The sequence below is a fragment of the Lontra canadensis genome, unplaced genomic scaffold (assembly GCF_010015895.1).
Source record: "Lontra canadensis isolate GAN:19392208 unplaced genomic scaffold, GSC_riverotter_1.0 scaffold84, whole genome shotgun sequence".
Taxonomy (NCBI): domain Eukaryota; kingdom Metazoa; phylum Chordata; class Mammalia; order Carnivora; family Mustelidae; genus Lontra; species Lontra canadensis.
In genome coordinates, this window is record NW_022631078.1 from 6939198 (window position 1) to 6955044 (window position 15847).

The window sequence follows — 15847 nt, forward strand, 5'->3', positions numbered from 1 at the left end:
TCCTCGCCAGGGCCCTTCACCTGCCCGGCGGTCGGCTCCAGCCTCCAGCTTTCTTGACACACCCCGAGCCAGCTGGGCAGCGCCCCCTCCCTTTCTGAGGCCCTCCTCTGCGCTTCAGCCTCTCCCCTTGGTTCCCACACCCCCAACCCACGCTAGAGGGAAAGGAAAGGTTATCAGGCTGTTCCTGTAACAGGTTCTGAGAGACTCGAAAATCTGGACTGGAACCAGCGGCTGCTGCCAGGGGAAGGGCCCTTGCTGGCAAGGCCAACAGCGCTGAGCAAAAGGAAGGAACAAGTCCCTTTGCTCTCCGCTGCCTGAGGCTCTCACGAGCACCCACTACTGAGACAGTCTGACAGTCAGCGGTGGAGGAGGAAACTGGGTCTGGAGAGCATCAGCCTCAGCAGCACCGAGCGTAATGGGGGAATCTGGAGCTGAGAGACCGCCGTCTACTGACTGACATACAGAGCTCTTCCTCAGCACCCTGATGACCAGGGTTACAAATAGAACATTTTCGGGTGCCTGGGTGGCTCAGTGGGTTAAAGCCTCTGCCTTAGGCTCAGGGCATGATCCCAGGGTCCTCAGATCGAGCCCCACATCGGGCTCTCTGCTCAGCGGGGAGCCTGCTTCCTCCTCTCTCTCTGCCTGCCTCTCTGCCTACTTGTGATCTCTGTCAAATAAATAAATAAAATCATTTAAAAAAAAAGAACCCAAATATAACATTTTCGAAGAATTACTTTATAGTTTACTTTTATTAGCATGGCCTATTGTCTTAGGCACTTTCACAGTTATTAACTTGTTTCACATGGGAAACAACCTGAAAAGTAAGATGTTCCAGAATTCTCATCTTTGCAGATACGGAATGTAAGTCGAAAGGTTAAATGATTTGCCCAAATCGGCCAGGTAACAAGTGGCAGAGATGGGCCTGAAATAAGAGAGAGTAAACTTTCCCACACATAAGGATAAGTCAAGTCTGACTTCAAAACCCATGGTCTTTCTGCTATACCTCACTGCCTTAGTATATGCAGAGGGTAAACCAAACACCAAACATTGCAAAGGTGTCTAACAATGGCTTTTAGTAAAGGTGCAGCAGTTGCGCCATAAACTTTGTCAGTAACCTGCAAACAGTCCCTATGCAGCCAATTCTTTAATGGTGGCTGCAGAGCTGCCTTGCACAGTTGCACATGCCGTGCACTGCACAACCATATTTGGCAGTTTTACCTGGCTCTGCATCAAATTCACCTGTGAAACCCTAAAATTACACCTTTCCCAGACCCCACTCCTGGAGACTCTGGCTGAGACTCTGGTCTGAGCAAGGTTCAGAAGCACTGAAAAGATCTCTTCCACATACCTGGGGGAGTCACCTGAATTTTCTGCTCATCCAGCTCCTCTTCCTGTGGCAACAAGGCCACAAAATAAGGAGGGATGTTCTGACGGGCAGTGTATCGGCACACTGCCATGACCTCCTTTTCCAGACACTTGGTGAGGAGAGCATTGAACAGGGTTGAGCTCCCTGGAAAACAAACATCCCAGGAGTCTGCATCCCAAAGGTATCTCCTCCTCTATTCCCTCTAGCCCAGGTTACAAGCCTATGATTTCTCTTCCATTTTCTTAAAAGGGCTTATGATACTTCATTAGGTAAAGTGTGATGAGCCCAGAGCTGAAAGGAAAGTGGGGGCAGCAGAGGCACAGAAAGGAAGAGAAAGGAAAGAAATGAGAGATTAAATGCCTCAAACACCCATTTCGGAGTGTGAATTATTAACATCAGTTCATTTTCACTATCTTTAGACTAATGCTATAAGCCCCAGTTACTAATAAAAGCCAGCCAGGTCAAATACAGGGGCCGGTTAGCTATAGCACAGAGGAATTTAGGTCTGGACAGCACAAACACAATGACCTAGTTAACAGCATCTTTAATTGCCAACACTAGGGGAGAAACTGTTTGTTTGTTTTTTTTTAACTCTCCATCTGATGCCTCAAAGGAAGACTTCCATAGGAAGTAAGTTTTAAAAATTCTAATTCCATATCCCCCCCTAGATATTCACAAAGCATATTAGTGTATTGTAAGTCCTAAAGAAACATCTTTAACTTTGTTTAGTCCCAAATTTCCACAACTTATCTAAGCACGAAACACTTTTAGAATGCCCCCTTAATATGTCCTATCCAGGCTCCAAGCAAGACTGCCTTCTGTGACTCATGCATTTAACCCTCGGTCCACACCACATACCATTCACCAGGGACTCCTCGGGGTACATGAACAGGGAGGGCCTCAGGTGATGGTGTTTCTTCAGCATCATCAAGGGCTTGAAACCGATGAGAATCAAACCTGGTTCGTCAAAGCGTTTCAGCTCTTCTGTTTCCTCTTTCTCTAGTACAATCTGACGACTCCCATAGCTCTACAGGAAGGGGAACACGAGGGCCACATACACAGGCTACATGGAGATGCAAAGTGATTGCCACACGACACTAGCAAGTTAAAATCAACTTTCTTCTAAGGAAAAGGAAGATGGCTCACCAAGGACATCTTCCTGCTACCGCAGGGAATGAACAGTTACTGAGGGCCTGCCAGGCACCTTACACACAATTTATCCAGCCGAGGCGGTAGATGTTAAAAACTGCTTTACAAATGAATGAACTGAGTCTCGATGGTTGATAACTTGCTCCAGGTTATATAACTGAATTGGGCTTTAAGCCACCATCTCTCTGGTGCTGAAGGCCATTCTCTTCCGGAATTTATCTCTTCCCTTAGTTAACATATAGCGAACCCTCAGCATCGTCCCTGATCCACAAAAGCAGCTCAAACCACGACTACTGATCAAGAAGACCTATGTGAGGTATTGGGGTAGGTCTGAGCAAACACGCACATTAAGTATTACTTCCAAACTTTAATTCTGGATTATGGTCCTAGATATACGACTGGTAACAGAACTTAGCGACAGAGTCAAATGTGAGGTTTTTTTTGTTTTTTTTAAAGATTTTATTTATTTATTTCAGGCAGAGATCACAAGTAGGCAGAGAGGCAGGCAGAGAGAGAGAGAGGTGGAAGCAGGCTCCCTGCTGAGCAGAGAGCCCAATGCGGGACTCGATCCCAGGACCCTGAGATCATGCCCTGAGCCAAAGGCAGAGGCTTTAACCCACTGAGCCACCCAGGTACCCACCCTTTTTTTTTTTTTTTTCCAAATTTGAGATTAATGAACAAAACAGACCCCTCAAGTTTTTTTGAAGGCACAATGGATCAAGAAAGAAACTCCATGGGGCACCTAGGTGGCTCAGTCGTTAAGCATCTGCCTTCAGCTCAGGTCATGATCCCAGAGACCTGGGATTGAGCCCCCCATCAGGCTCCCTGCTTAGTAGGAAGCCTGCTTCTCCCTCTCCCACTCCCCCTGCTTGTGTTCCCTCTCTTGCTGTGTCTCTGTCTGTCAAATAAATAAATAAAATCTTTGAAAAAGAAAAAAAGAAAGAAACTCCATGACCAGAAGAGCGACTGCCTATGAATAAACCAACATGAGTAACTAGTTACTTCCAAAATGGAAGAGGAAATTTCTAGTCTTCTCCTTCCAAAAGTAGGGCAAAACACTCCGGCCTGAGATTTGTGCTCCAAAAAATATCTCATGAGTTGAATCAAAATAATAATTAATTTTAGTCACTTAGTTGATCCTTCTAGGTCCTGAACTTAGGCAAAAAATCTCAGATTCTCTCCCACATTTTGCATAGTTAAAAAGGATGAGTCATGGGGCGCCTGGGTGGCTCAGTGGGTTGAAGCCTCTGCCTTGGGCTCAGGTCATGATCCCAGGGTCCTGGGATCAAGCTCCGCATCCGGCGCTCTGCTCAGCGGCGAGCCTGCTTCCCCTTCTCTCTCTGCCTGCCTCTCTGTCAAATAAATAAACAAAATCTTAAAAAAAAAAAAAAAAAAAAAAAGGATGAGTCATTTGATTTTAATTTTAGACATCCAATACTTCCACAGATTGAACAAAGGTAAGAGAACGAAGAAAGATAATGTTCTGCATTCTTAGTCCGTCCTTCGGATTAAGAAAGGCATGTGTATATTATTTCAAAGCACAGGAAAAAATTTGGTTTGGGGGGAAAAAAACTCCCCCCCCCAAAAAAAGTTCACTTCACAGCTAACAGCTTCCTTAGCTCATCTCCCTAGTTAACGATAAAGCCTTTTCTACTACTATACCCAAGCAAGGAATTCGACTGTTAGAGCAAAATACAGAGGGGTCGAGGGCCAAAGTTTCCACTGCCATTTTTTTTCAAACGCTGGTTCTAACTCTCTAGCTGTCAAAGTATCAATGATCTAGACACTGGGGTGCTTGGCTGGTTCAGCTGGAAAAGCATGCAACTCTCAATCTTGGGGGTGTGATTTCAAGCCCGACATCGCCTGCAGAGATTACTTAAAAAAAATTTTTTTTTTTTTTTTTTTAGATTTTATTTACTGGGCTGCCTGGGTGGCTCAGTCAGTTAAGCATCTGCCTTTGGCTCAAGTCATGATCTCAGGGTCCTGGGATGGAGCCCCATGTTGGGCTCCCTGCTCAGCGGGGAGTCTGCTTCTCTCTCTCCCTCTGCCCCTCTCCCCCTGCTCCTGCTCTGTCTCACTCTCTCACTGTCTCTCAAATAAACAAACAAAATCTTTAAAACAAAAGGTCTAGATGCCAGAGTTCCAAACAGGAATGGTTTTGTGTTCTAACAGCCTAGCTACAAAGACGTACATAGAAAAATATTTAACTGGTTAGGCTAATCGTCTCCCTCCCTGTTAACTCTTCAATGGAACAAAATACAGTAAGAAAGCAGGCCTACCTGAGACCTCTTGGTGTCACTAGGCAGAAGCAAACTGCCCGTATTTACATTAAATGTCCGGGTCTTGGATTTCACTGGTTCATTGGTTTCCCGATAAAGCCTCACTGGAGGAGGTTTGACAGCCTTCTGGACCATATTATACATGCCAACAGTGAGTGCTATATCTTTGCTGAGCTTAAACTTCAACCTGGTGGAGAGAAAAACAAAAAACCATGGACTGAAAGATTATGGTTTCCTAGCTAAAATTCTTCTGTGGTACCCAAGCCTTGTTTCATTCTCCCCAACAGTCCAAATTCCTCAAATATAAATATAACACGTTTAAATAATACAGTAGAGTTTGCAGAGCACCTGGGTGGCTCAGTGGGTTATGCCTCTGTCTTCGGCTCAAGTCATGATCTCGGGGTCCTGGGATTGAGCCCCGCATCGGGCTTTCTGCTCAGTGGGGAGCCTGCTTCCCCTTCTCTGCCTGCCTCTCTGCCTACTTGTGATCTCTCTCTCTGTCAAATAAATAAATAAAATCTTTAAAAAAAAAAATACAGTAGCGTTTGCTATAATAGTATCTCAGGGTCTATATCACAAAAATTAGTTTCAGAATATATTGTTAAATTACTTAAAATAACGATAAAGAGTGTACCGTAATAAAAATAATGATTGTTTTAGGGTGCCTGGGTGGCTCAGTCAGTTAAGTGTCCAACTCTTGATTTCAGCTCAGGTCACAGTCTCAGGGTCAGGGGATGTGAGATCAGGTGCCTATGTCAGGTACACTGGGTTCCACACTCAGCGGGGAATCTGCTTCTCTCCCTTTCCCTCTGCCCACCCCCCAACCCCACCACACACTCTAAAACAAACAAAAAGAAACAAACAAAAAAAGATTCTCTTCCTGTTCTTCTGCCCCTCCCCCACCAGGCTCACACATGTTCTCTTTCTGTCTTTAAAAAATAAGGGCGCCAGGGTGGCTCAGTCAGTTTAGCATCTGCCCTCGGCTCAGGCCCTGATCTCAGGGTCCTGGAATCGAGCCCTGTGTGGGCTCCTTGATCAGCAGGCAATCTGCTTTTTCTCCCTCTGCCTGCTGTTCCCCTTCCAGTACTCTCTCTCTCTCTCTTGCTCTCTCTCTCAAATAAATAAAATCTTTTCAAAAATAAAGATAAAAGTTAGTATGTTAACAAAGAACTTAGGACAGTGCTGGCATACAATAACCTTGCAATTACATAATTCCATTATTTGATTATAGTGAGAACATTAATCATTTTCTAGGCCTAAGGCGTTATTAGTTCTCAAACAGTTCCAGTTTATTACTCCTATCAAGTATCCTGTAACCATTCTTCCAAAGAATAATACTAACATTTGGGGACGCCTGGGTGGCTCAGTTGGTTAAGCCGCTGCCTTCGGCTCAGGTCATGATCCCGGGGTCCTGGGATCGAGTCCCGCAACGGGCTCCTTGCTCGGCAGGGAGCCTGCTTCCCTTCCTCTCTCTCTGCCTGCCTCTCTGCCTGCTTGTGTGTACTCTCTCTCTCTGACAAATAAATAAAATCTTAAAAAAAAAAAAAAAGAAAATACTAACATTTGTAAATAATTACTATGCCACGCACTCTGCTTGGGTTATCTATCTGGGTTAGTCAATATAGCCGTCCTATGAGGAGGGACCATGTTTGCCCCCATTCTACAGAAGTCCAGAGAAGTCATGTGACTTGCCCCAGGTTGCCGAGCAGAAGGGCCGGGACTACAATCCAAGCCAACCTGGCTCTAGGACCTACATTTTTTTTTTATTTTTTTTATTTACTTATTTGACAGAGAGAGAGAGATCACAAGTAGGCAGAGAGGCAGGTGGGGGTGGGAGAAGCAGGCTCCCCGCTGAGCAGAGAGCCTGATGTGGGGCTCGGTCCCAGGACCCTGAGAACATGCCCTGAGCCGAAGGCAGAGGCTTTAACCCACTGAGCCACCCAGGCGCCCCCAGGACCTACATTTAACCGCTATTTTATCCTCTCTGCCATCCCCACCGAAACATGTGCTAGATTTCCAAATTGCAGTGACAATACTCCATTATTTCAGGAAGGGAGAAGAGATGCCAGCGTGTTTGTGTGAAGAAAAAGAAATCATTCCCAAGGGGCAAAGGAGAGAACCAACAGCCAAACTATAACCATTCGCAGTGGGCTGCTATGTGGTTGCCCTAAAATCGTTTCATGGGTTTTCTAGCAGAACTGTCAGTAACCTCCTGAATCAAACTCAAAAACTACCTATGGTCATGTTCCCCTATGTTGAGGAACCTAGTCTAAAACAAAAGCCTGATGTGCTGATGTGAACCTTTTGAAAGCAACATGGGAGAGCCCTTGGGACTCTCGGGGCAAAGTTCTCTAAGAGAAGGTAACTTAGGGGAGCCTGGCTCAGTGGGTTAAGCCTCTGCCTTCGGCTCAGGTCATGATCTTAGGGTCCTGGGATCAAGCCCCATATTGGACTCTCTGCTCAGCAGGGAGCCTGCTTCTCCCTCCCCTCTGCCTGCCTCTCTGCCTACTCCTGATCTCTCTGTCAAATAAACAAATAAAATCTTTTTTAAAAAAATAAATAAAATTTTTTAAAAAGAGAAGGTAATTTAACAAGCTGGTTCCTGTTGATCTCAAGTTTGTAAGAAACCAGAATAATGCAACACCAGTGACAATAACTAGCACTTCCGGAGTTTTTGCTCTAGACCAGGTATTACTGTTATCCCCAATTTACAGAGAATCGAGCAGACAACATACTAGTGACTGCAGATGAGGACAGCAGTAGACCACAACTGTTTACCCCAAGGAAGTGGAGAGCTGTGTTCTTCTGGAGAACTAGCCTACCCGCTCTTACCAGAGGAGGAGAAGCACAAAGGCAAACATGCTAGGCTGAGATAAAGCGAGTTTTCAGAGAGGCACACCGGGAGGCACCACCCAGAGGTAAGAAGCCAAGGAAGCTTTGTCAAAGCAGCTGGGTGTTCCAGACCGGGCAGGGCCCTTGCGGGAGGCTGGCCCAGGTTCAGAGCGCACCTGCATAGCACACGCTTCTTGGTTTCCTTGGCTCGGACTTTCCTTAGCAGGTCCTCCAGTTTGCTGGATTCCTCAAAGTGAACCCCTAGGTCCTCATCCTCGGCCGTGCTGATGATATCTCGGTAAAACAAGGATATGTCAAAGCCCCCACGTTTCTTCAGGTGCATCAAATCCAGGAAGATACCTGGGGCAAGGAAAACAACTTTTAGCAAGCGAGAATTTTTTTTTCAGTTAAGCCCAAATACGCAAAGAACTAGATGGGTTATTAACATTTTTAGGACTTATAGACACTCTAAGGGAATCAGCTGCTATAAGGGCAACTTATTCAATATTTTTATTTTATTTTTGAATAGGCTCCATACCCAACGTGGGGCTCGAACTCCCAACCCTGAGATCAAAAGTCACATGCTTTACCAATGGAGCCAGCCAGGTGCCCTGAGCACTTACTTATTCAAACCATCACCATGCATGGTAGCATGAAAAGTCAAGAAAAGCTCGCTCTAGTAGAGCTCTTTAGAAAGCACATGGCCCTGGGGCGCCTGGGTGGCTCTGTGTGGTGAGCATCTGACTCTTGATTTCAGCTCAGGTCATGATCTCAGGGTCGTGAGCTCAAGCCTGGAGCCTGGAGTCCGGCTCCACACACAGGGCGGTCTGTTTGGGATTCGTTCCCTCTGCCCTCCCAGCACCCACCAATCACACACACACACTCTCTGTCTCTCTAAAACAAATAAATCATAAAAAAAAAAAAAAAAAAAAAAAAAGAGAGAGAGAGCAAATGGCTTCATTATTTTCAGTAGGAATGTTACATAGGTGTCTCCCCCAACTTCATTTTATTCTTTCATTTCATACTCAGTGGAGAAAAAAGAAATGTTTGACATCAATTACAAAGAAGCAATAAGATTAAGTGTCGATTTAAAAGAACAGGGATGGGGCTGGGCGCCTGGGTGGCTCAGTGGGTTAAAGCCTCTGCCTTCGGCTCAGGTTATAATCTCAGGGTCCTGGGATCGAGTTCCTCACTGGGCTCTCTGCTCAGTGGGAAGCCTGCTTCCCCCTCTCTCTCTCTGCCTGCCTCTCTGCCTACTTGTGATCTCTGTCAAATAAATAAATAAAATATAAATTTTTTTAATTTAAAAAAATAAATAAATAAAAATAAAAGAACAGGGATGGGGTGCTTGCGTGGCTCAGTCAGTTGACTGTCTGCCTTTGGCTCAGGTCATGATCCTGGGGTCCTGGGATAGAGCCCTGCATGGGGCTCCCTGCTCAGCAGAGAGCCTGCTTCTCCCCTGTCTGCTGTTCCCCCCCGTTGTGCACACTCTCTCCCTCTTTCTCTGTCAAAAAAATAAAAGCTTTAAAAAATAAAAATAGGGGTGCCTGGGTGGCTCAGTGGGTTAAAGCCTCTGCCTTCAGCTCTGGTCATGATCTCAGGGTCCTGGGATCAAGCCCTATATCAGGCTCTCTGCTCAGTGGAGAGCCTGCTTCCCCCTCTTTCTCTGCCTGCCTCTCTGCCTACTTGTGATCTCTCTCTCTGTCAAATAAATAAATAAAATCTTTAAAAAATAAAAATAAAAATAAAAAAACAGAAAAGAACAGAGAAAATGCCAACCTGTGTCACGGAGATCTCCAGCTTTGGTCCTGGCCCGGCTGGCTTTGGCACTGTCATGGCCATGGGGGTCATCTTCATTAGTGAACAACATGATCCTCTTATGGCTCATCTTGACCTGGACATCGCTAAAGAGGTTGGCACAGACCCAGAGTACCTCACTCAGTGAGTAGTCAGATCCATGGCCAATTAGGTCTTGGAAATGTTTTTTCCCCTGCTCCCCTTTAAACTGGTCAAGCTCGAGCACTCGTTTTGCACCTAATCAGAGATAGGGAGTCAAACAGGCAGAAAAATCAAAACAGAGTTAATGCCCCATTTATATGGTAAACAGAAGAGCGGAGGTCCCGTTCTCACCCCAGAAGTGTTTAACCCACAAAGTGTACATCCCAGGAAGAATCCCCTCTGCAGGAAAGCATACTCTTAGTCAACATGCCATCTACTTCCTTCTCCACATCCTTCTCTGTTCAGGGCAGTGACCTTCCAGTTTAAGGGAAAAGCTGATCTTACGCCTCTACTGACCTGGATTATCCAACTCCTGCAAGACGTAAATATTTTTGAAATTCACTGAATTTTTATCCTTCTCAGTACCATAGAACACCACTGCCAAGAGATCTTGATCACTGCTTATGATCTTATTGGTATACACACTCTGGATACACTGACAAAATCAAAATAAAAATTCAATTAATATTTAACTTACCATAAAATTTAAACTCCGTAAGTGCCTGGGGCATAATAGATGCTTAATATATTTGCTGAATCTGTCCATGGCGTTAGATTAAGGCCTGACTCCTACCTTCAGGAAAGTCATGAATCAGTGAGAAGGATGGGCATATATATTATGCTATAACAAAAAGCAAAGTGTGTTAAGTATGAGTAGTTCCTACCGTAAGAAATCAAAGAACTGGAAACACTTATTAGTCAGGGAGGAAATTCTGCTGTAAGAAGGGAAAACAGCCCAGTACTGGAATCAGAAAACCTGGATGTGAGTCCCACTGATGTCATTTACTTAATTGACTGAGTTTGGACAGGCTATCTGATCTTCCCTCAAGCAGCCTGAGACCAAGAAACAGAAGTTACCTATGTAAAATAATCACCTATGCGAAAGGTTTAAGCTAACAATAAGTAGATGTGGCCCAACAGGAAGTCCTTAACTGCTAACAGCATCTTTTTTTCCCTAACAGCATCTTTTAGAATAAAATTTGCTTAATTACACAATTAAAGATGTCAGTATTCTAGGAAAATCCTGTCTAGTAATTATTTCTACAAGTATTTTAACCTACTCTTTTTTTTTAATTGAAGTATATTGTAACACAACGTTACCGTGTCAGGTGTACGACATAGTGATGTGACAAATCTGTACATTATGCTTTTCTTGTCACAAGTGTAGCTCCCACCTGTCACCCTATAAAGCTATTATCATACCACTGACTATGTTCCTTCTGCTGTACTTTCCATCCCCTCAACTTTATTTACTTTGAGCAATCTATAAACATTTACAAAACTTTGGTGAGGGCTTCTTTTAGGTTCTAAGAATTAAAGAAAAAAATTTTTTTTGAGAAAATATTTTTTCATTGCTTATCAAATACATTATATTCATCTGTGAATGTCTCACTTATTTGCTACATAGCAATACATTTTCTTTTGGGTCCTTTAGGCATCAAGCGTTCTAAGAACCCTTTGAAATTACATGCAGAAGTATGAGTATCTTTTTTGGAGATGGGGTACATAGTTTTTGCCACATCCTCAAAGGCGGCCACAATCCCAAAAAGGTGAAAGCAGTCCTCCTCAAAGAGTGATCTCCAAACTAGCAACATCAGCATCACCTGGGAACTTGCTGGAAATGCAAATTCTTGGTCCCAGCTCTAGATCTACAGAACCAGAAATTCTAATTCTGGGGTAAGGTTCTGCATCCGTGCTAACAAGGCCTACAGATGACTCTGAAAACCACTGCTTTAAAGTTAAGGACTATTCTCATTAATTCTTTTTCTAGATACAAGATATTCTGATTTGCCAACTACAAGAACTGTCTGTATACAAATTAGAACATCAGAAGCTTCTGTTTGGCTCCAAACTCTAAAAATATAAAACGTAATATATGCGGCTAAGTCTTTAGAATTTATAATTCTTCTCTATAAAGAAATGATAATCTTCTGGAGGTGGACTTCACATAACAAAATTAACCATTTTTATTTTATTTTTCAATAGGCTCCATAGCCAGTGTGAGACTTGAACTCACAACCCCAAGATCAAGGGTCTCATGCCCTACTGACTGAGCCAGCTGATGTCCCCAAATTAACTATTTTAAAATTAATTAATTCAGTAGTATTTAGTACATTCACAACACTGGATAAACACCACCACTGTCTAGTTCCAAAATAATTTCATCGCCCCAAAAGCAAGCACCACTCTTACCATTAAGTAATTGCTCCTACTTAATTACCATTAAGTAATTGCTTACCATTAAGTAATTGTGATAGAGGCAGAGGTGCCTCTGCCTCTATCGCCATTCCTGGTAACCACCGACCTACATTCTCCATGGATTATGTATTTCTTATTTCATATAAATGTAATCCCAAAATGTGTGACCTTTTGTCTGGCTTCCTTCACTTAACATAATGTTTTGAAGGTTCATTCACCTTGTGGTCTCAATACATCACTCCTTTTTAGGGCTGAGTAGTACTCCACAGCATGTATAAACATTTTGTTTATCCATTCAAAATGTTCAGGAGTAACACAGAGGTGGTGGTTACACAATGAATGACTAAAACCTTTGAAATGTGTACCTTAAAATGGTTAATTTTATGTTATGTAAACTATACCTCAATTTAAGAAAAAAAATATTGAGGCTCCTGTGCGGTGCCTTTGGCTGAGTGTCAGACTCTTGGTTTTGGCTCAAGTCGTGAGATCAAACCCCACATTGGGATCCTCGCTCAGCAGGGAGTCTGCTTGAGATTCTCTACCCCTCTCGGCCCCTCCCCCCTGCTAACACTCTATTATATAAATAAATTTTTTTAAAAAACAGAACAAGGGGCGCCTGGGTAGCTCAGTTGGGCATCTGCCTTCGGCCCAGGTCATGATCCTGAGGTCCTGGGATTGAGCCCTGCATTGAGCTCCTTGCTCTGCGGGGAACGTGCTTCTCCCTCTGCCGCCTGCTCTCCTGGGTTGTGCTCTCTCTCCCTCTCAAATAAAGAAGTAAAATCTTAAAACAAAACAGAACAAAACCAAATATTTACTCCTTGATGGGACAGGTACTATTATTTTCTCCATTACGCAGATGAGGAGATAGATACCAAAAGGTTCAGCAACTCTTCTGACCTCATATAGTTTGTAAGTGACAGAATCAGGACCTGAACCCGTTTTTCACTCTATTGGGTAATTAGCTAGGAGAGGGATTGCTGGGTCATGTGGGAATTCTATGTTTAATTCTCTGAGGAACTGCCATCCTGTTTTCCACAGCAGCCGACCCATCTCACATTCCCACCAGCAACGTAGGTTTCCAATTTCTCTGCATCCTTGCCAACGTTTCTTTGTATCCTTTTCTTCCCCCTCTAAAATATAGCCATGCTAGTGGGTGGGATATCTCACTATGGTTTTGCTTTGCTTTTAATTTGCTTTTCTCTAATGACTAAAGATGTGCATCTTTTTGAGGGCTTCTTGACCATCTGTAGATCTCTAGAGAAATGTTGTTGCAAATCCTATGCCCATTTTTAAATGGGGTTGTCTTTTTGCAGTCTTTTTTCAGCCATGGGTAATACTCAACTTCCAAATACCAATGAAAAGAGGACTCATTTAACACCATTAACTGTTGGAATATCCTTTCTTCCTTCACACGCACATCTTTACAGGAGGAGGAGCCCTTCTGTACCACCAGAGCCAACACAAGAAGTGGGAGCAATGTATTACTAGGGTCTGAAGTTCAAACACAAAATAAAATGGGTCTTTTCTCCAGTGCTGCTACCTTTTTTTTTTTTTTTTTTTTTTAGCTCAGAGTACATGCAACCATCCTGGGAGAGGCTAAAAAACACCAATCATTCACAAATTTTTCAGAGTCCATAATTTTTAGAGTGGTGTTAATACTTTTTTCTTCCTCTCCTTCTTTCCTTTTTTTAAATTAAATAGAAGGTAGTCTTACCTGGATGCTCATGTCAAAAGGAGTCATTTCATCTTCACCCTCAGATTCAAACATGGCCCTAGAACCATCAACCAAAAAAATCAAACTATCTCTTCCTGAGTATGTATATTCTCCTATGGGGGAAAAATAGGAGAAAATGTTTGCACTTATGGTCATATTTATCATGTTTATTATTCATGTAAAACAAACAGAAAAAAGCCCATTACAATGCCCACCCTCCTCCAAAGAGTAACCACTAACCTGACTTTCAATAATAATTTCCTTATTTCCTTTATAGTTTTATGATCCTAGTGAACATTCCTAAACACTAGTTTTGACTTAAAAAAAAAAAGTTTCGGGGGGCACCTGGGGGGCTCAGTCAGTTAAGCATCTGACTCTCGATCTCAGCTCAGGTCTTGATCTCAGGGTCATGAGTTCAAGCCCCCAGTTGGGCTCCACACTGGGCATGGAGCCTACATAGAAAAAATAAGTTTTTGAAACCCCTTAAACTATAGATACCCCTCCGTTTTTGTGTCTTTTAACTTATTTGCCAAAGAACCAGAATGTTGTGTTGCATACAGTTTTCCACCGTCTGGATTTTGCTGACTGTACTCTTTCGTTATAAACTGACATAATCCTCTGTCTTTCCTACTGAGGACCTAGAGAGGGTTCATCATCAGATTCAGGTGTTCTTTTTTCCTTTCTGGCATCATAGGTGATGCTGAGTTTTTTATAAAAACACATAAAATGGGGGCTCCTGGGTGGCTCAGTCAGTTAAGTGTCTGCCTTTGGCTCAGGTCATGATCTCAGGGTCCTGGAATCAAGCCCCAGTCAGGATCCCTGCTCAACGGGGAGCCTGCTTCTCCCTCTGCCCTTCCCCCATGCTTGTCCTCGCCTGCTCACTCACTTGCTCAATCTCTCTCTTGTGTTCTCTCTCAAATAAATAAATAAAATCTTTAAAAAAAAGAAACACATAAAATGTCTGGTTGTCTCCCTTTTTTTCACACTGCTGCTTTTAATACAATAAACGTAATTGCCCATCTATAAAACAATATGGCAATTATGGGTCAAGAGCCCTAAACAAAATTATTTTTTATTTTAATTAACTTATTTTTATTAACATATAATGTATTATTTGCTTCAGGGGTACATGGCGGTGATTCATCAGTCTTACACAATTCACAGCACTCACCATAGCACATACCCTCTCCAATGTCCATCACCCAGCTATCCCATCCCTCCCACCCCCTCTCTTACAGCACCCTCAGTTTGTTTCCTGAGATTAAGAGTCTCTTATGGTTTGTACAAAAATTCTATCATGACCCAGTGAATTCTACCTCTTAGCAATCTAAAGAACGTAAGATATGGGAAACCCCTTATACAAAATTTTCCACAATGTTGTTCATTAAAGTAAGAAATTGAAAATAGGGCGCCTGGGTGGCTAGGTCATTAAGCATCTGCCTTCACCTCAGGTCAGGATCCCAGGGTCCTGGGATCAAGCCCCACATCGGGCTCCCTGCTCAGCAGGAAACCTACTTCTCCCTCTCCCACTCCCCCTGCTTTGTTCCTTCTCTTGCTGTGTGTGTGTCTCTCTCTCTGCCAAGTAAATAAATAAAATCTTAAAAAAAAAAAAAAGAAAGAAATTGAAAGTAACTAAAATGTCCAATGGGAAGCAGACTGAAAAAATTACAGTACCTTTAAAATTAGTTATAAAGAGGACATATATGTAGTTACATGGGAAAATATATCTATAATATATTAAGGAAAAAAGGCAGAACACAAAATTATGTTTAAAATTGTTTTTGGAAGAAGACTGGTGCAAATGAAAATGAAAAAACAGGGACGCCTGGGTGGCTTAGCTGGTTAAGCGGCTGCCTTCGGCTCAGGTCATGATCCCAGCGTCCTGGGATCGAGTCCCACATCGGGCTCCTTGCTTGGCGGGGAGCCTGCTTCTCCCTCTGCCTCTTCCTGCCACTCTACTCTGTCTGCCTGTGCTCGCTCTCGCTTCTCTATGACAAAAAAAAAAAAAAGAAAAAAGAAAAAATATATATTCACTATGATTATAAAAAATCAGACACAAAGAAAAGCAGACATACATAGTTAAGAAATAGCAGAATGAAAGATGAAGGAAATTTCCTTCAATGAAGGAAATATGCAAAATGCCAAAAAGCTGGCAGTAGTAGTGTTCGGGCAGTAGAATATATAGATTACAGCAAATTTTCTCTTTTATGTTATACGTTTCCTGTGTTTCTCGCTTTTAGTAAAAACACTTTAAAATTTTTTTACCCAGGACTTAAATTCACCAGTATGTAGACTACATGCACCCCTTAC

General features: G+C 43.1%; 1 protein-coding gene across 4 annotated transcripts in view; it reads right to left on the minus strand.

Moving 5' to 3' along the window:
- The window catches only part of XRCC6 (X-ray repair cross complementing 6), a 33099-nt gene that overhangs the window by 15950 nt on the left and 1302 nt on the right, over positions 1–15847 (minus strand). For 3 of the 4 annotated variants that reach the window (XM_032882880.1, XM_032882881.1, XM_032882879.1), the window contains exons 3-9: positions 13538–13650; positions 9922–10060; positions 9406–9660; positions 7803–7986; positions 4795–4981; positions 2225–2393; positions 1349–1510 (exon numbers count right to left, since the gene is read on the minus strand). In XM_032882880.1, coding sequence (XP_032738771.1) covers positions 1349–1510; positions 2225–2393; positions 4795–4981; positions 7803–7986; positions 9406–9660; positions 9922–10060; positions 13538–13650 — 1209 coding nt within the window. Of the gene's footprint in view, positions 1–1348; positions 1511–2224; positions 2394–4794; positions 4982–7802; positions 7987–9405; positions 9661–9921; positions 10061–13537; positions 13651–15847 lie in introns of those variants that run through there. The other variant, XM_032882883.1, reaches the window with a different exon arrangement.